Here is a 19,588-nt window from a genome sequence, read left to right as displayed (position 1 = left end):
CAAGCAGTAAATAATGAATGATGAAACGTTCACAATTTTAAATAAGTAGAAGCAACGGCAGTAAAAACAAGTGTTTTTAACTCACATAATACAGTAGATAACAATCCATGTAATATTTCAATTTAAATCCCATAGTAGTATATTAACACATCGTTTATTTCCTACCTGCTGTTTCACCACCAACTAGACCGGCACAGGCGACAGTGAAATGTTTCCGACCAGAAACCTTATCTTGATTATATTATAAAATAAATAAATAAATAAACGCAGATAATGGTAAAACTATTCTATTATTTGTGTCAATATGAGGTTAATTTACATTGTAGTCATCTTTCAGTAATATATGAGAAACTGTCTGTTTTAAACCGGAACGTAATATTACTTAGTTCTCAGTCCTCGGACGGATTATGTAAAATGGAAACCAGCACATCTAGTATTTCCTGAAATTTACTGTAAATTTCAATGTACCACCTGGTATGTGGAATCATGTATTTTAACTTGGCAAAATATACTGTAGGCCATGCATATATATACATATATATATATATATATATATATATATATATATATATATATATATATATATATATATATATATATATATAATGTATGTATGTATGTATGTATGTATGTATGTATGTATGTATGTATGTAGATAGATAGATAGATAGATAGATAGATAGATAGAGATATAGATATAGATATATGTATGTATATATATATATATATATATATATATATAGCAATAGAAACCATACGAACCACACACACGTTATTGTTGCAGAATTAATTATAAGTACCTGTAAGTTTACATTTATTTCTGTACTTATTTATTACATGTGGTTATTTGTGTATATATTGCATTTTATTAGGTTATGTAAGGTAGCAGGATCCTGTTGGAAATCTGAACTGGGAAATTGGTCAGTTTAGCAGTGAATGTATTGGCCATATGGCTTAGGTGCAGTGTTGCCAGGTCTCACAAGAAGAAAAAGTGGCACTGCCTTTCAAAACAAGCCCAACCTATTTCAGAGGGAGAGGAGTGGGGGGTGTTTATACAAATTGCCATATTTTTTTCTAATGAACGTGCATATACATTGACAACAGTCAATCACCAAAACCACTCCTACAGCCGTTGTTAACTGTTGAAGTCACGTCACCTATTACAAAAACACGTGTGACTCTCAATATTGTAAGCAGGCTTGGCAACTGTGCTTAGATGAGACAATAGTTTGCACCCTGTAACCTGTTCTGCCTGACACACCAGAGAGTTCACACACCATAGTCTCTGGATAAAGGCATCTGCTAAATACACAAATAATAATAATATCACACACACCGGCTGCCACGTTTATATCCAGCACCCATCACTAGATGGCTGTATTTTGTGGAGGAGCAGTCAGGGACTCTGAATAGTTATTAATGCAGTATAATATAGCTCTTATTGTATTACTTGTATTGTAACACTTGAAATGTATTTGCTTACGATTGTAAGTCGCCCTGGATAAGGGCGTCTGCTAAGAAATAAATAATAATAATAATAATAATAATCAGTGGAACGAGAATTCCAAAAACAGCTGATGAATGGCAGGCTTGATTTCCCCAGTTAATTAAAATATGTGATCTGCTACCCATTACTGAAACATGTGTCCCAGCATTGCACGATTCAGGATTCTAAAATGGCTTTAAATTTATATATTTTGTGCTATAACAAATTACATATACATATTCTGTTTTATCTCCGCTACGCTCCCCTGGCTCCAGAGCCCGCTCCTTCTCCACTCTCGCCCCGCAGTGGTGGAATGACCTTCCTACAGATGTCAGGACTGCCCAGTCCCTGACCACCTTCCGGTGCCTCCTCAAGACTCACCTCTTCAGACTGCACCTGTAGAACTCCTCTGTTTTTCCCCTGGGACACTTATCACTCTTCCTTAAATGCGCTTCATTTGCTCTTTTCTGCCCCCTATTTTACTGCATTTAATCCTGTACTTCAGAGTACTGTAATCTGTCAAGTGTTTAATCTGTAGTATTTTGTATTTAATCATATCCTGATATAACTATCACTGTTATCTGCTGTATTACTGAATTGTATTTTGTCACACTTGTACTTTGCTTGAACAAAAGTCATTGTATTTATCTTGCTCTTATTATTATTTATTTCTTAGCAGACGCCCTTATCCAGGGCGACTTACAATTGTTACAAGATATCATATTATTTTTTACATACAATTACCCATTTATACAGTTGGGTTTTTACTGGAGCAATCTAGGTAAAGTACCTTGCTCAAGGGTACAGCAGCAGTGTCACCCACCAGGGATTGAACCCACAACCCTCCGGTCAAGAGTCCAGAGACCTAACCACTACTCCACACTGCTGCCCTTATTGTATTACTTGTATTGTAACACTTGAAATGTATTTGCTTACGATTGTAAGTCGTCCTGGATAAGGGCGTCTGCTAAGAAATAAATAATAATAATAATAATAGTGCATTTTTGGGGGGTCTGTCATAAGGTGCTTTCACAGAGTTCAGGAGCTGCTCTTTGGTGCAGGCAAGATTTTCCAGTGTCTTTATACTCGTAGAAAAAAAAGGAAAAGTTTGGTTGCTGGCTCTTACTTCTGTAAAGACACTTTGGTTAATCTTTGGTAGACAACGAGAACTGAAGGGCTGGTCTTCAGTACAGGTGAAAGTACCTTGACACAGACTTACTGTATAATAAAAAAACACAGATTTTAAGCAGTTGTAAAAACATTCTGAATAATTGTAAACATCATAAAAACAAGTTAGGAAAAGTCATAAAACATTGTAAGTGTAATATAGACAAAATTCAACCTTTGTTGGATTACACTAAACAGTAGGGTCTGCTAGGGTGTCCTCTGTTCACCGTGCACCAGTGACCCCTGTAGTCTGGCCGAGCGCCTGCGGGCTTGCCTGTAAACTGCCCAGAGCTGCGTTGTCCTCCGACGCTGTGGCTCTGAGGTGGCTGCACGTTGAGTCTGCAGTGTGTAAAGAAGCGGCCGGCTGACAGCACACATTTCGGAGGACAGCATGTGTTTGTTTTCGCCGCTCTCGAGTCAGCGGGATATGCCAAATTGGGAGAATAATTGTCAATTACTAAATTAAAAAAAAAAGCCTGTACTTAACTGACATTTTTTAAAATTATAAACCAGGACTTTGAAACATGACCAAAGCAGTTGTCAATAGCTATACTACACATAGTGTACTTGGAGACAGCAGTCTCCCTAACTGCTATAAAATACTCAACTCTGTCTTTGATTTTACTCACTCAGAAGACTGTTGTTTCCTCATACATTCGCTGCGCTTTGTAGTTCTAGCTTAAGTAAACATTATAAAATCAGTATTTTTCACTTTGTTGGGTAGTACAAGGTACATAAGTTTGAAAAATGTCAGTAGTTACAACAACCCTATATATATACAGACGTGCTCAAATTTGTTGGTACCCCTCCACAAAAAACGAAGAATGCACAATTTTCTCTGAAATAACTTGAAACTGACAAAAGTAATTGGCATCCACCATTGTTTATTCCATATTTAATAGAAATCAGACTTTACTTTTGATTTTTTATTCAACATAATATTGTAAATAATAAAACAAATGAAAATGGCATGGACAAAAATGATGGGACCGCTAACCTAATATTTTGTTGCACAACCTTTAGAGGCAATCACTGCAATCAAACGTTTTCTGTAGCTCTCAATGAGACTTCTGCACCTGTTAACAGGTAGTTTAGCCCACTCTTCCTGAGCAAACTGCTCCAGCTGTCTCAGGTTTGATGGGTGCCTTCTCCAGACTGCAAGTTTCAGCTCTTTCCATAGATGTTCAATAGGATTCAGATCAGGACTCATAGAAGGCCACTTCAGAATAGTCCAATGTTTTGTTCTTTTCCATTCTTGGGTGCTTTTAGCTGTGTGTTTTGGGTCATTATCCTGTTGGAGGACCCATGACCTGCGACTGAGACAGAGCTTTCTGACACTGGGCAGTACGTTTCGCTCCAGAATGCCTTGATAGTCTTGAGATTTCATTGTGCCCTGCACAGATTCAAGGCACCCTGTGCCAGACGCAGCAAAGCAGCCCCAAAACATAACCGAGCCTCCTCCATGTTTCACTGTAGGTATGGTGTTCTTTTCTTTGAAAGCTTCATTTTTCCGTCTGTGAACACAGAGCTGATGTGACTTGCCAAAAAGCTCCAGTTTTGACTCATCTGTCCAAAGGACATTCTCCCAGAAGGATTGTGGCTTGTCAATATGCATTTTAGCAAATTCCAGTCTGGCTTTTTTATGTTTTTCTTTCAAAAGTGGAGTCCTCCTGGGTCTTCTTCCATGGAGCCCACTTTCGCTCAAAAAGCGACGGATGGTGCGATCAGAAACTGACGTACCTTCACCTTGGAGTTCAGCTTGTTTCTCTTTGGCAGTTATCCTTGGTTCTTTTTCTACCATTCACACTATCCTTCTGTTCAATCTGGGGTCGATTTTCCTCTTGCGGCCACGCCCAGGGAGGTTGGCTGTAGTTCCATGGACCTTCAACTTCTTAATAATATTTGCAACTGTTGTCACAGGAACATCAAGCTGCTTGGAGATGGTCTTGTAGCCTTTACCTTTACCATGCTTGTCTATTATTTTCTTTCTGATCTCCTCAGACAACTCTCTCCTTTGCTTTCTCTGGTCCATGTTCAGTGTGGTGCACACAATGATACAAAACAGCACAGTGACTACTTTTCTCCATTTAAATAGGCTGAATGACTGATTACAAGATTGGAGACATGTGTGATACTAATTAAAGAAACTAATTAGTTTGAAATATCACTATAATCCAATTAATTATTATCTTTTCTAAGGGGTACCAACAAATGTGTCCAGGCTATTTTAGAATATCTTTGTAGAAAAAGCAATAATTCATCTCTTTTCACAGCTTCTTTGCTTTATTCTATGACATACCAAAGGCATGCAAGTATACATGATAAAATAGCTTTTAATTTCATCACTTTTCACGAGGAATGAAGCATTATTTCAATGAGCTGTAAGGGTACCAACAAATTTGAGCACGTCTGTATATGTGTTACAATATATATATATTGTAACACATCAGGGAGGGGGTTAGTATCCTCCCTGAAGAAAACATGTGCGTATGCACATTTTGTTTAATTGTTTTATTATTTTTAGTAATTTGTTTATTGTTTAATTATCACCCGCAACTGAGATTTATTGTAAATTAATGCCAGGCCAGAAATGTTTAGTTAGTGCTCAAAACGGAGCTAGGTGTTTTGTTTCGTTTTGTTTATTTATTTTTGTGTGTATTAAAATTAGTGCATAAGCGCTTAAAAATCCATTTCTTGTGTCCTGGGTCCTGCTTTTAAAGGGGCAACGAACGACCGTGAGTGCCGGCCGGTTACAATATATATATATACAGTGCCTTGCAAAAGTATTCAGACCCCTGACCAATTCTCTCATATTACTGAATTACAAATGGTACATTGAAATTTCGTTCTGTTTGATATTTTATTTTAAAAACACTGAAACTCAAAATCAATTATTGTAAGGTGACATTGGTATTATGTTGGGAAATATTTTTAAGAAAATTAAAAAACTGAAATATCTTGCTTGCATAAGTATTCAACCCCCACACATTAATATTTGGTAGAGCCACCTTTCGCTGCAATAACGGCTTTAAGTCTTTTGGGGTAAGTATGTACCAGCTTTGCACACAGTGTCTGAGTGATTTTGGCCCATTCTTCTTGGCAGATTTGCTCCAGGTTCTTCAGGTTGGTTGGACGACGCTTGTGGACCGCAGTTTTCAAATAGTGCCACAGATTCTCAATGGGATTGAGATCTGGACTTTGACTGGGCCACTGTAGGACATTCACCTTTTTGTTCTTGAGCCACTCCAAAGTTGCTTTGGCCTTGTGCTTGGGATCATTGTCCTGCTGAAAGGTGAATTTCCTCCCAAGCTTGTTTTTTAGCGGACTGAAGCAGGTTCTCTTGCAGTATTTCCCTGTATTTTGCTCCATCCATTCTTCCTTCAATTTTAACAAGATGCCCAGTTCCTGCTGATGAGAAGCATCCCCACAGCATGATGCTGCCACCACCATACTTCACTGTAGGGATGGTGTGTCTTGAGGCATGGGCAGTGTTAGGTTTGCGCCACACATAGCGCTTTGAGTTTTGGCCAAAAAGCTCTATCTTAGTCTCGTCTGACCACAAAACCTTTTCCCACCTCGCAGCTGGGTCACTCTCATGCTTTCTGGCAAACTCCAGACGTGCTTTCAGATGGTACTTTTTGAGTAACGGCTTCTTTCTTGCCACCCTCCCATACAGGCCAGTGTTATGCAGAGCTCTTGATATGGTTGACTGGTGTACCATTACTCCACTCCCAGCCACTGAACTCTGTAGCTCCTTCAAAGTGATTGTTGGCCTCTCTGTGGCTCACAAGTCTCCTTCTTGTTTGAGCGCTGAGTTTTGAGGTACGGCCTTTTCTTGGCAGTGCCTGGGTGGTGTGATGCAGCTTCCACTTCCTGATTATTGATCCAACTGTGCTCACTGGGATATCCAAACACTTGGATTTTATTTTGTACCCTTTCCCTAATCTATGCATTTGTATTACTTTATCTCTAACTTCTGTAGAATGCTCTTTGGTCTTCATTTTCCTTCAGATTCACAGCCTGACCAATGATCCTTCAACAGTGGGGTTTTTATCCAGAAAATGTGACAGCAACTTTAATGGTTCACAGGTGGAGGCCAATGGTAAGGTAATTGTGTCCTCGTTAGGGCAATTTCTTTCATCGGTGTAAACTGGGAGCTTCCACAGCACGGGTTGAATACTTATGCAAGCAAGATATTTCAGTTTTTTATTTTTCTTAAAATATTTCCCAACATAAAACCAATGTCACCTTACAATAATTGATTTTGAGTTTCAGTGTTTTTAAAATAAAATATCAAACAGAACGAAATTTCAATGTACCATTTGTAATTCAGTAATATGAGAGAATTGGTCAGGGGTCTGAATACTTTTGCAAGGCACTGTGTATATATATATATATATATATATATATATATATATATATATATATATATATATATATATATTATTATTTTGGTCTTTTGAAAAGTTGCACTGACATCATATTCATTTCTACTGCATCTGGTGTGGAACATCATATGATGGTAAAATGAGAGAATACCCCATCCAGTCATTTTGGATTGGTTGTAACACTTGGATTGCCACCGCATTTGTGTGTGGTCTTGTTTATTTTTTTTCATACCCAAAGTAAAAAATGTATATCTTGTTACTTTTGTTATAACTCTTAGTAGTATTGGAGTTTGTTTGAACTGGTGGCCACGTTAATAGAACCAGATACTCGCTATCTTTTGGTGTAAAAACAAAACCAGTAGGTTCTCCCAGTAGTACTGAGAGAATTAAATTGTCATGTGAAGTTGGGTTGGGGCAGGTTGTCACATAGTTTTTGGGGTTGGTTGTCACATGTACATCCTATAAAAAGAAGTCTTATATTTTTTCTTTCTACTTTTTTTACACCAACATGTGGGATATGTCACCATATAATGCTTATTTAAGTTATTTACTGTTTGTCCTCCAGTTCTGTGGCGGCTGTGGCATTATTTTGTAGCATGGGTCAACATTTCAAATATATATAGGTCTATATTTTTTTCTATATGTTCACATAAAAAGTAAAAATACAACTTTTTCTGTCATTGTACACAGTAGAAACTTTATGTTATTTAAAAAAACAAAAAAAACAATGTTGCACTATTGTCTACTGTAAAACCAAGAACATACTTTGTGACAACCAACCCCAGTATGGGGCAGGTTGTCACAGGTGACCGGCGCATTTTCAACCTTCTAAATATCATATTTGGAATAAAGTTACGCTGAAATAAAAAACTTCAATTTCTTTGATATAACAAGGAACAGAACCTCGCAGAATGTCACCAGATTGAGGAAAATAATAAAGAGTAAAAAGTGTGACAACCAACCCCGGTCTCCCCTACTGTATTACTATTATGGCTTCCGGTAGACTTTTGCAATATCAATTTGTAGTTTCTTTGATTACGTGATGTTGAATAGAATATCTAAATTATGTTCATATAGTTTTAATTTTTATTTTTAATTGTCTCAGTCCTAAAATTCTAGGTGATGCAAAACTTTTGGCCAAAGCTGTACTTCCGATTTAGCACCTAGAGAAGATCAAGAGGGCATACTTTAAGTGGAAGCTGAGTAAAAGTTTAGAATAGAAGACAGGAAGCACTTTTTTTACACAGAGAGTTATAAATGCATGGAATAGCCTACCAGTACAGTCGGACGCCTTGGAAGATGTAGAAATATCCCAATTAAAAAAGAGGCATTTGAGAGGACCTTAGTCACATTTATATTCATAATTTACGACATGCGCAAGAGAGAAATACTTTTTTATTTCTAAATGGAACGAAAAACAATGAAATCACATCACATTATGAATAAATGTTAAATGCATAATTTGAAATATGAGTCAATTGGTACTGTATAGGAAAGGATCGCCTATAAAAAAACAAAATCTTGAACAAAATCATGCAACAATTTAATTTATAATGGGCAGATAATTGCTCCATTTTCCCAAGAAACATTTCTAATCATCTTTATTTCTAATTGGAGTCATAAAACATGTTATGACAGTCCTGTTTTGGGTTGAAACTCAACAGCCATTATGACAACTCGCAAATGACAGATGTGACAAACACCACTGGTTTACGCAAGTCACAGCGTACAGTATCCCAATTAAACGGAAGAACCGTCTCCCAGAGTTCTATCCCATTTAAGCAGAAATCCCGATTTTATCAGTGTCCCGATTAAGTGTCGCCGGCTGTAGTTAGGGAAATGGTGTGCTAAGAAGGGACGAGTCTTGATGGCCTAATGGCCTTTTCTCATTCACAAACATTTCTTTTTATTATCAATAACCTTCACATTGACTTGACCAGGACCAAGAAGCTGTCTTCCCTTATTTGATCATTTTCATTCTGTTGAAGCTCAGTGTCTATTATGATATGTTATACAAACCAACTAGCTAATTGTGTGATCAATGTTTTTTTTTTATTATATATTTTTTTATAAATAGTGTTGTGACAAACACATTCTGATATTTTAAAGTATTGCATCATCCAACGTTCCATGAACCACAGAATTCGGGTACGTGCGCAGTTGACCCCTCACCTCTGTTTCCATGTTTTTAAATTACTCGAGTTGGCTCCCAATTTGCGGGGAGCCCCAATTCTCTCGTCCGATTTTATTCCTCAGGCTGGCCTGAATTCTAAAGTCTGAATTCGGTCTGGGAGGAAATTACATCACTAAATGTCAATCAAAAATGTTGTAGGGGAGGGAACATGCAGTATAACAGAACATTTTGGCTGGTATTAAATTCGGCAGATTTGCTACCTTGGGGGATGGTGCACTCCCGGCTGCGCATACACACTCGCATGCAACACAACACATAACACCCACAGCATCGGGTCTGCTGAGCCCCCAGTTCTCCGGGTCGCTACAATACTATTGTCTTGTCCTTAAAAAACATAAAACGTTGAAAGGCAATATGCTTTTCATTTTCTGATTGTTTAATCTTTAGCAATAAATAAATATTTAAACTTTAAAATATTGGGAATTTTTGTAGCCAATCAGAAATCATGAGAAGCCCTCATTAGACTTTGTTTACTTTTGTATGAGAGACTACAAAATCAATGTTTAGACTAATTGTGTACAACATGTATGTTAAAATGTGAACAACTTTAAATTACCTTACACTACACATCCTACTGTAAAAGACGAGCATACTTTTTGCTTTCATTTCATTACAGGTTTAAAAAAACTCACAATACTGCTGCAATATATGTAATATTGTTGCCTACAGTTCACATTTATTATGTTTTTTTAATGTTTTAATTTAATTTATAAATAAAAAAAAAGATGCTGGTTATGTAATTGTTGTTAATTATGTATTGTAAATACAGTATAAACAGTGACCCGTTAACTCTGTTACCACTGAATTGTGAGTAATTTGAATAAATCTAATTTTTTCATAAATCTATTTTTTTCAAGAAAGTACATGTTGACTTTACACTTTTGTCTGTTCTTGTATTACTATTGGGTACCCTTATTTAATAGTTTATAAACCAAAATGGTATGACAAATTAAGCTACAAAAAAAACAAACGCCAAATAGAAATATCACATTTAAAATAACAAACAAACACAAAAATTCAATACCGATGCCATTTAAATAAACATCATTAAAAAAACAGATGAAACAACGATGAGACGGCATTTCAGTATATAGTGTACAGGGACGCGGGAAGTGGAGGTGCTGCGGGGTGCGGCCGCACCGGCAACTTTTCTAGTTAACTTTAGTTTATGAGTGAGCATTTGCACTGCCTGCAAGAACGTCATGAATCAACGTTTCAACCAATTAGTATTGCCGTGTGCGTGCTGTCATTTAGTGTTTCAACCAATTAGCACTAAGCATTGCTATGCGATGGCGATGTTCATTGTTCCAACCTATCACTGATAGTATCAGCACCAAGCACTGTCATGCGAGACACCCCGTTTACTTACAAATGTGTCCTGACCTAGCAGCTGGTTTCGCTATGACAACCGTGTGTTTAACAATGTGGGATGGCAAAACATTACAAATGAATCTCTGTAACTTCCAGAACCACATTTAAACAGTCGAGAAGAAAGGATATTTAACTGTTAACATGTGTCAATAGGCCTTTATTTCTCAATAAACAAATCATAACCTTCCTGCGTTTCTTTTTACTAGTAAGAACCAGATCACGTTCTGCATGCCACTTATTTTAATTTAATTAAACCAAAGAAATCGTGCTCTAACTGTATTTGTAGTGGTGCTGTCTTCTCTGTCGTTTTTTTTTATTATTTATTTTTTATTCACTATGCCATTTTATAACTGTGACTGCAGCAGCCCAGGCCAGTGAGGCACGATCATTTCCATCAGTAGGCTCATGCTAGTACTTGATTTGGAATGTGAGATTTTTTTGTATGGATTTAAGTAGAAAGTGACAGTTTATGTTTTCGTTAAGAACTCAGAAGATACGTTCAATCGTTAAGGAAGGTAGATTAACATGGTAAGCTTACGTCTGTTTTAATGGATGTATAACTGTGCTTCTTGCCACGGCTTGACAAGCTGCCATTTTCATTTTTAGCTTCCAGTAGAAAATAGTTTTTCCATTGACCATTGTGATTGTTACATTTTGAGTTGAATATTTTGTAATTGACCGCAATGTAATGAGGGTTCCAAAATGTAAAAAAAGAAATGCAAGACGTAGTCTGTATAAAAGGAAGGGAGGGAGGGATGCAAGACGTTTATAGGGAGTGGGTGAAACTACTAAGAGATCAAACAATTCAAATAAAAACAACATCTAAACAAATCAATTTACAGCGATTTTGACTTCATTCGATCTTTCACTCTAAACAATTACTCGCAGATAAAAGCAACGCGACTCGCTCCATTGCTAACAGGTTAATTGCTCTGTATCCCCGGATTGCTAATTGTACATTTTTGCTATTTAGTAAGTTTATCAAGCCGTGTGTATCCATACAGGACATCTGTATTACGAGACCACCACAATGTATAATGTGTGAATATACACGTTTCGAATAGAGTACAAGCAGGCTATGTGTTTAGTATGTCATTGCATTTTATTTATTCAACATCTGATTTGCAACGTAGTTAATATGTTATTATTATTTATTTCTTAGCAGACGTCCTTATCCAGGGATACTTACAGTTGTTACAAGATAATATCATATCACATTATTTTTTACATACAATTACCCATTTATACAGTTGGATTTTTACTGGAGCAATCTAGGTAAAGTACCTTGCTCAAGCCAGGGTACAGCAGCAGTGTCCCCCACGTGGTATTGAACCCACGACCCTACAGTCAAGAGTCCAGAGCCCTAACCACTACTCCACACTACTGCCCTGTTGCTTTGAATCTTACATAAATATTTTTAGACTCGTGTTTCTGATGTCTCATTCCTTATGAAACACACTTGGTCTGTGCACATTTTGATGGCGAAATGCACACAAAATTACACAGAGCTTTGGCATTAGAGACACCTGCTGGTGGAATACGATTTTACATTTGCAACTGACTGGAATGTACCAAACTATCGTCTAAGAAAAGGGTTTCCTTGATAAGCAAAGTGTTTGATGCAGATATTATGTTAACCGCTTTTAGAGTGTCTCGCTAATGAAAGCGCTTATATAATGTACTGTTATAAATATGTGGTTTTTTGAATCATATATTAACATATTACTGTGTATTGATTTTATTTGAGCCCAGTCTCGCACCCCTTGTCTACCGTCATATCCAGTCACTTCTTTTTGTTTCCACCGGTCATAGAACAGACAAACCTGGTGTCTGTGTGGTATGTTGTCAACGAGGTTGGTGAGGTTATCTGCCCTGTGAAAAAGGAGTCCAGTGATTGGGGTCACACTGATAGTGATACAAGGGCCCACCAACAGTCCTGCCAGGTCTCAGCAGTCTGGTGATTGGCTACCATCAGACCTTGATGACGCTGTAAAAGGGAAATAGAAACGTATTCATAAGTTGCTGTGCGACTCAGAAATGAAAGTGAGAGTAATCGCAGTAAATAAATGCAGCAGTGACAGGGATTACAACATCGTGAGTAAGTTAACTGATATATTTGTACCATTTTATGGACTTTTGAAAAATGTCATTATGCTGGGCGAACATGAATAATTGTAACTGCGTCCTAATTTGTTTTTGGGGTAATACATGTAACAGCAGCTGTGTTAACATACCTCCTGCTGTCATTCTTAAAGACTTTAGTCTGTCAGCTCTATCAGGTTACCAAAGACTAACAGAAGTCAACAGTAGCATTTGAAAATAATACTGATTGTTGAATCCAACACCTGCACAGGTTGTACCAAGATAAGAGGCTTCACATTGGAATATAGTACTAGAAAAGTGGTTCATTTGAACCGTATTGCAAATCAGCAGACACTGTCGTTTAGTTTGACAGCAGCGGTTTTGACTGGAGAACAGTAAGTAAGCACCAAATACTGATTGGATTCCAGTTTGTTAATCCAAGCGTAGAGACCTTTTTGACAGTTATTAAAAATGTAGTGACTAAACAAAGTTAAGACTTGAGTGACTAACCGTGGCTTACAATGGTCTACAGCGTGTTAGAATATATTTTTGTCACTGCTGTATTATTAGCTATCTGGTTAACCCCTCTCTAAAACCTAAATAAACAAAATAGGTGCAGCCTTGTAGCACAGGTAGCCTTGTAGCCTTTGTTACAGCTTTGCCAACGTGGCCCCATAATTCCGGGTCATTAAGACAGGTCAGGTTTTTCAACTTGCCTCTCTAAACGGCAAATTAATAGATTGTATTGAACATTTAAAATGTGTAATTGTTTTACTTACTAGTTTTGATAGATTATATCAATTATTATATAGGGCAGCAGTGTGGAGCAGTGGTTAGGGCTCTGGACTCATGACCGGAGGGTCGTGGGTTCAATCCCAGATGGGGGACACTGCTGCTGTACCCTTGTACTTTACCTAGATTGCGCCAGTAAAAACCCAGCTGTAAGAATGGGTAATTGTATGTAAAAAATAATGTAATTGTATGTCAAAATAATGTAATTGTATGTCAAAATAATGTGATATCTTGTAACAATTGTAAGTCTGCTAAGAAAATAAATAATATTGTTTACCATATAATATTTCAAGGAATACAAGTTTAATACATGTTGTTATGATGCTCTCCAAAACAGTAAACACATTTATTGAAGCCAACTTTACATAAGGATTTAAAATGGATTCATTTGTGGTTTAGAGGTGAGTTGAAAAACCTGACCTGTCTTAGTGTTTTGGAATTATGGCACCAGTTGGGAATGCAAGTCACAGCTTAGTTGGTCTATAAGTCCCTTTCACACTGGCACTTCTACCCAGGTCACAATCCCACGTAGTGTGAAACCATGTACCTGGGTCATACCCAGGTTAACCCGGGTCCCAGCAACCCACTTCAGGGTGTGTATTGACACACTTTGACCCGGGTTGAGCAATACAAAATGCCTGATGGCTGATGAAATAACAAACAGCCATGCCTGTGTGAATGTTTTACATCCGGAAGGAACTTTTTTGTTTATTCTGTTTAGCCATATGTTTGTTGCTTGAGACACACCATGAGCCAGACTGGAACAGGGATGAAGAAACATTTGCTTTAATCAGCATTTGGGCCGACAGTTCAATCTAGAAAAGCTTGGATGGAAGCACCTGTATAAGCTGCTTCTGGGGCATTAATACATGCTGTTTACTTGCGTCTGTCACCCAGGTCAACCCTACTTTATTAAACGCAGTGTGAAATTGCGTAGCCGACCCGCATGACACCGGATCCTGACCCGGGTAGAGCATGCCAGTGTGAAAGGGGCTATGTGGTAGATGGCACGTGAGATAGATACTGTAAAAAAACAGTGTATAAGTTGCACCTCCCTTTTTAAGACAACAATTTCAGGAAAAAGCCTATAGGTCACACTGGTGTATAAGTCCCTCCTTTTTAGGACCCCCTAAAATACCTAGAAAATAGACTTATACAAAGGTTTGTACTTACTGTATGTTGCTGTAACAGCTATTTATGCCTGAACATTACATTATCTCCTAAAATGTTTACTTATTTTAAACGAAAAAAAAATGTACATACCTCAAAACAATAGAAAAGTCTATTCATTAAGAATACTACTTAATAAAGCAGGACACAAATAAGGTTTCATGGTCTTATTTACTAAAATGTTGTCCCAATTCAGTTACGACAAGTTCCAAATGTAATCAACAAGCTCAACTAGCTCAGTCAGTCAAATAAATGTAAGTACCATGGCCTACATCCACAGTATATAGAATTCAAAAGATAAAGCCTTCATCAGCTTAACCAATTAATGGCCAATATGTAGGTAGTTTCCTGTCGCCATGGATAATTAGTGTGTTGTACATGAATTTTGCAATCACATATTGTATCTAATGACTGTTAAGGAAGTGTAGCTAAACTGAAAACCACAACTATATGTCTGGCTAGACAATCATACTATAGTAGTGTGAGCTACATTCCAAACCTGTCCAGCTTGACAAGTAGTAATGTGAAGCACTCGCGTAGCCTGACAGACACCAGCTGTCTCATAACCCACCAGTGCTTGCAGAAGTTGTTCTACTCCCATGAACACCTTTTTTTCTTAACCATACCTTGTATGTTCGATTAGCTGGACCTTACCCTTTGCACTTTTCTGTTCATCCACTCTTCTGGGGTTGTTGGGAAATAGGTTTTCCTCAACCATAAAAGTCTGTTGGTATTACTGTAATATAAGCATTTCGTTTTGCAGATTTGCACAATGGCTGGACAGAATTATGTTAGTGAACTTAATGAATACAAACAGAAAAACAATGTGACAGCAATATATGAGGAGGTTTCTGTAAATGGACCAGACCACGATCGAACGTAAGTTAGCTGTTTTTTTCTTTTTTTTTTTTCAATTGTTTAATCAGTTTTACCTAAATGTTTTTTCTACCTAATTTGAAATGCTCATTTTGAATATCACCACACCACTGTAACCCAACTACTGGTGAGGTGGATTGAAGATTAACGGGAAACCTCCTTTTCCAAGAGTTAAAGAACAGTTGTATTAATATTGAAAAAAGAGGTGCAAGGCCCCTCTTTTCTGAAAAAAAGATTTTGTCATGTAAATAGGTTTACTGAATTTGAAAATGTTATCTGTGCTAAGATATGGTTTTGTTATCTTTTTAGATTCACCTTTAAGGTTATTGTTAATGGTGTTGAATATCCTGAGGCCATTGGCAAAACCAAGAAAGACGCAAGACACTATGCAGCTAGGGAAGCTCTTGAAATGATACGTGGCCAATCCAACACATCTAGTGACACGGTAAGGACTTGTATTTTCTAAAATAGCTGCTCAGGGAAACTTTTAAATCCTGATTTTCACTTGTTACACGCCACAGCTGGGGGAAATGTGTGAAGTCTTTGTTGTGCACATCATCTTTAAAAAATTGTAGTTTTGCTTTAAATGATTTTACAGCAGAAAGCATTTCCATTGGGGTTTTGTCCTTATCCTGCAGAGTAAGGTTCAAGGCGTTGAAGTGAACAGTTACATCAGTAATGAAAGCTAAATCCAAGACGAACACAACTTCCCCCAGCATAGGTTCGGGCCTTCCCTTGCTCTCCAAAAACTCCAGAATATATGGAAGAAGATCAAGAAATCTCACAAGTAACCTGCCTTTTGAAAGCCAACGAACATTACTGTGCATTCCTCAATGAATGATTGGAACTGCCGGTGATTGAGAGCGTGTGCATGAATAAAGTTTGTCATTCGTACAACTACTTCCATGACTTTGGAAAAGCGTCCACTTTGCAGCCTTCAATAAGTGCTTCCTGATGTATAATGCAATGAAAACCGATTATTTGTGGTATTTCAGGGTTATTTTGCATTAAACTCAGAAAACTGACTTTTTTCCCCAACATAGCTGGACATCCATCAGTACAAACAGAAACCAGTTTCGGCTAGATGCATATAAGATCATGGTTTTGAAAGTACTGCTTGAGGGACAAATGAATGTCAGACCCACGTGTTTGACCTCTCATTGGTATTATACAGAGGAGTTCTTCCTCAAAATGACCAATAACATGTTCTGTATAATGTGGATATCTTATCCAAACTGCAAGTTCAGCAACATCCCCGATGTCTGTGCTTTTGTCAAGCTGCAAGCTGAAGCCCTCGGTTTGTAACAGGTTTGTCTTCAGTTGATGAAAACAGTCTTGCCCCAACATCTCTACACGGCAAGCAATTGTATCATCAGAGCGTTGCAATGACTTTATCTTATTTATTATTTCAGTTTGTTCTTGAACCCATCATATAATACTTCTGCAGATTGCAGAAAGCATTCTTTGACCATTTCTTCATCTTTAAATGCTTTTTTCCTTCTGGCTAGTACCCATGCAATTCGGAATGACGCCTCGGTAACCACTTCGGCCTGGCTCCCAGTTTTTCGCAGCGTACTTTGTTGAAAACTTAAACCGGCTTTAAGATCGGCTATTTTTTTCTTTCTGGCACAGCTGTTCATCAGGTATGCGACTTTGTATTCTGTATGATTTGTACTGTGATGCCTTTTTTAAGTTGTAACTTTTATTAGGGAAAACTTTCAGACAATAATACATACTCAGCCAGCCCCATCTTCACAACTACAAAATAGTCATGTTCCCACTGTGGTAGAAATTTGTGCTTGCCTGCCTGGGTAGAATCCACTTTATTCTTTTTTGATGGTCCTGAGCAGTCTGCTGCCTCCATGCTTGTTTCTGCAGTTGTTTCTGCAGCTGTTTCAGTGCTTGACTCCGATTCCGACCCTGCGATTGTTTCCCAACGTTGCTCTTGCAGGAGAAACCTCATGGCCACCTTTATTTTCTTTCTCTGAACCCGTGTGACTTGTTTCATTAATATCACTAGTCCTATTTAATTTATTTTAATTACTCACCCATATCCCGTAATGCAATTGCAATTTGACGACAAATCTTGCGATAGAAGCCAGGTCTGATCCAAATCACAAGGGGGTACGGACGGTTTAAAATATATTTTGTGAAACGAATTTAAAGTTACCATTATCTTATTATGAAATTTAAAAAATACAATTACATAAATAATATTATGTTACCTGTTCAAACCAAATATTGGAAATCACACAGAGTAGGCTATGTATCCCCCCCCCCCCCCCCGTTAAAACATGTATACGAGCACAAGACCAGCTGCCGCGGGCTTTGATTTCTAAATGGTTCCGCTGTTGTCAGGGGAAAATGAATTAATGGTCACTTACTTGATGACTGTCTTCGTGAACAGCTGTCTTTGTAAAGGTCTGCTTGTGTTTGTGAACTTGTGTACCATTGTCTTACAAAACAGAAAAAATGTAATTTGTACATGCCAGAAACCAACAAAAGCTTTAGTCTCCGTGTTCCGAAGTGATCATTGCATTGTGCACTGACAAACTCGTTGACTTTACTTTCATGGAATACAGTACTTTTTTTTCATGCAATGCATTCCCTTGCGCCTATCTGAGGTGAAATGTATTTCTGACACCATTTAACCATTGTGAAGTAGGCCTATATGTTGATCATTTTGTTTATGACATAGACATATGCATGCATGTTTATGGTTCGTGTTTTCCCCAAGTGATGTCACAGATGTCAAGATTCGAAGTCAGGGCTTTTTGGCGGAAGCACTCAAAACAAGCTTTACGATTGCAAATTTCTCACAGTTACAGCACAAAAGTATAAATGATATATATATATATATATATATATATATATATATGTTTTTAGAACACTATTATAGTGTAGTTTAATAAAAATATAATCAGATTGTAATGTGAAATAGGTGACATATGGACTTTAAACATCTGCAGCCATGCTATGGGCTCACCACTACCTTTTATTTTATGTATCAAATAAGTAAAGTTTGCTTTCTAAATCCTGCCAATAATTGCCTGTTTAACTATATTTTGTAGACAAGTGGCAGAAGAGAATCATGCACATCACCATCTGTACCTTCGAACCAGATCAACTGCGTAAGCTGGCTTAATGAATATTGCCAACGAAAACAACTGTCAATCCAACTAGTTAAGAACAGTCATATGGGACCTGCTGGTTTACCTCAGTAAGAAATTTTGAATAACTACTAGAAATAGGTTTCTGATGATATTCCGCAGTATTGCACAGTTCTTTTTTTTAATGGGTTTCCTTTTATTGGTGTGCTTTAACATCCATTTAGTTTTTCCTGCCAATATAACATTGGGAACAGAGAATATCCTGAGGGAATAAGGAACAGTAAGAAAGAGGCCAAAAAAGAAGCTGCAAGGCTTGCTTATGAACAATTGCAGCTTGAGGAAAATGTACAGGTAAGGGAAACTCCAGCTTTGGTGACAGGGATGTGGTGGATGTGTATAATGTAATATAACACATACAATGAAGGGGATGCTGCACCACTATGATATTTGTGAGACACAACAGTAGGAACATTTGTATTGTAACTGAGTGGCTGCGATGAAGTCTAACTTGCTATCCCTGCTGTCTGAGGCATGCAATTCATCTCAATATTTTTTCCAGACTCCAAACAAAAGCCAGAATGACAGTAATTCAGGACTTGATTCTAGCTTGGATTATTCATCATCAAGGTATGTTAAATTTGAACTTATTTTTTAATATATATATATATATATATATATATATATATATATATATATATAGTTTATTTAAATGTGCTATAACTTTTATAAAACATAATTAATACTGTAGTGGATTATACTGATACCGATGGGCTTCAGCTGGGTCCAAGTGAATATAAGGTTTGTAAAAAAAAAATCTAAAGCAAAATGGAATTTGTATGACTATTATGCTAATGAGACATATTGCCTCTTAAAACACATATCAGCATGTTTTACAACTCTGAAGCAAATTGTGTTAGATATACAAATGTTGCAATTAATAATAAAATAATAC

The 19,588-nt window shown here is 37.3% G+C and overlaps 2 protein-coding genes across 12 annotated transcripts in view; one reads left to right on the top strand and one right to left on the bottom strand.

The window, feature by feature from the left end:
• The window catches only part of LOC117402816 (HEAT repeat-containing protein 5B-like), a 77,791-nt gene extending 77,419 nt beyond the window's left edge, over positions 1-372 (bottom strand). For 4 of the 5 annotated variants that reach the window (XM_059024393.1, XM_059024398.1, XM_034004310.3 and 1 more), the window contains exon 1: positions 166-372. The gene's annotated coding sequence lies outside the window, so the exon portion shown is untranslated. Of the gene's footprint in view, positions 1-85 lie in introns of all 5 variants that reach the window. The other variant, XM_059024395.1, reaches the window with a different exon arrangement.
• Positions 1-19,588, top strand: part of LOC117403092 (interferon-induced, double-stranded RNA-activated protein kinase-like) — a 48,399-nt gene that overhangs the window by 289 nt on the left and 28,522 nt on the right. For 2 of the 7 annotated variants that reach the window (XM_034005014.3, XM_034005010.3), the window contains exons 1-6: positions 12,414-12,700; positions 15,414-15,529; positions 15,836-15,971; positions 18,598-18,746; positions 18,861-18,987; positions 19,196-19,263. In XM_034005014.3, the coding sequence (XP_033860905.3) occupies positions 12,644-12,700; positions 15,414-15,529; positions 15,836-15,971; positions 18,598-18,746; positions 18,861-18,987; positions 19,196-19,263 (653 nt within the window). In that variant the 5' untranslated portion in view covers positions 12,414-12,643. Of the gene's footprint in view, positions 1-12,413; positions 12,705-13,817; positions 13,882-15,413; positions 15,530-15,835; positions 15,972-18,597; positions 18,747-18,860; positions 18,988-19,195; positions 19,264-19,588 lie in introns of those variants that run through there. The other 5 variants (XM_034005013.3, XM_034005012.3, XM_059024400.1 and 2 more) reach the window with 5 other exon arrangements.

The sequence above is a fragment of the Acipenser ruthenus genome, chromosome 5, assembly GCF_902713425.1.
Source record: "Acipenser ruthenus chromosome 5, fAciRut3.2 maternal haplotype, whole genome shotgun sequence".
Lineage (NCBI taxonomy): Eukaryota > Metazoa > Chordata > Actinopteri > Acipenseriformes > Acipenseridae > Acipenser > Acipenser ruthenus.
This window is presented reverse-complemented; position numbering and strand designations above follow the sequence as displayed.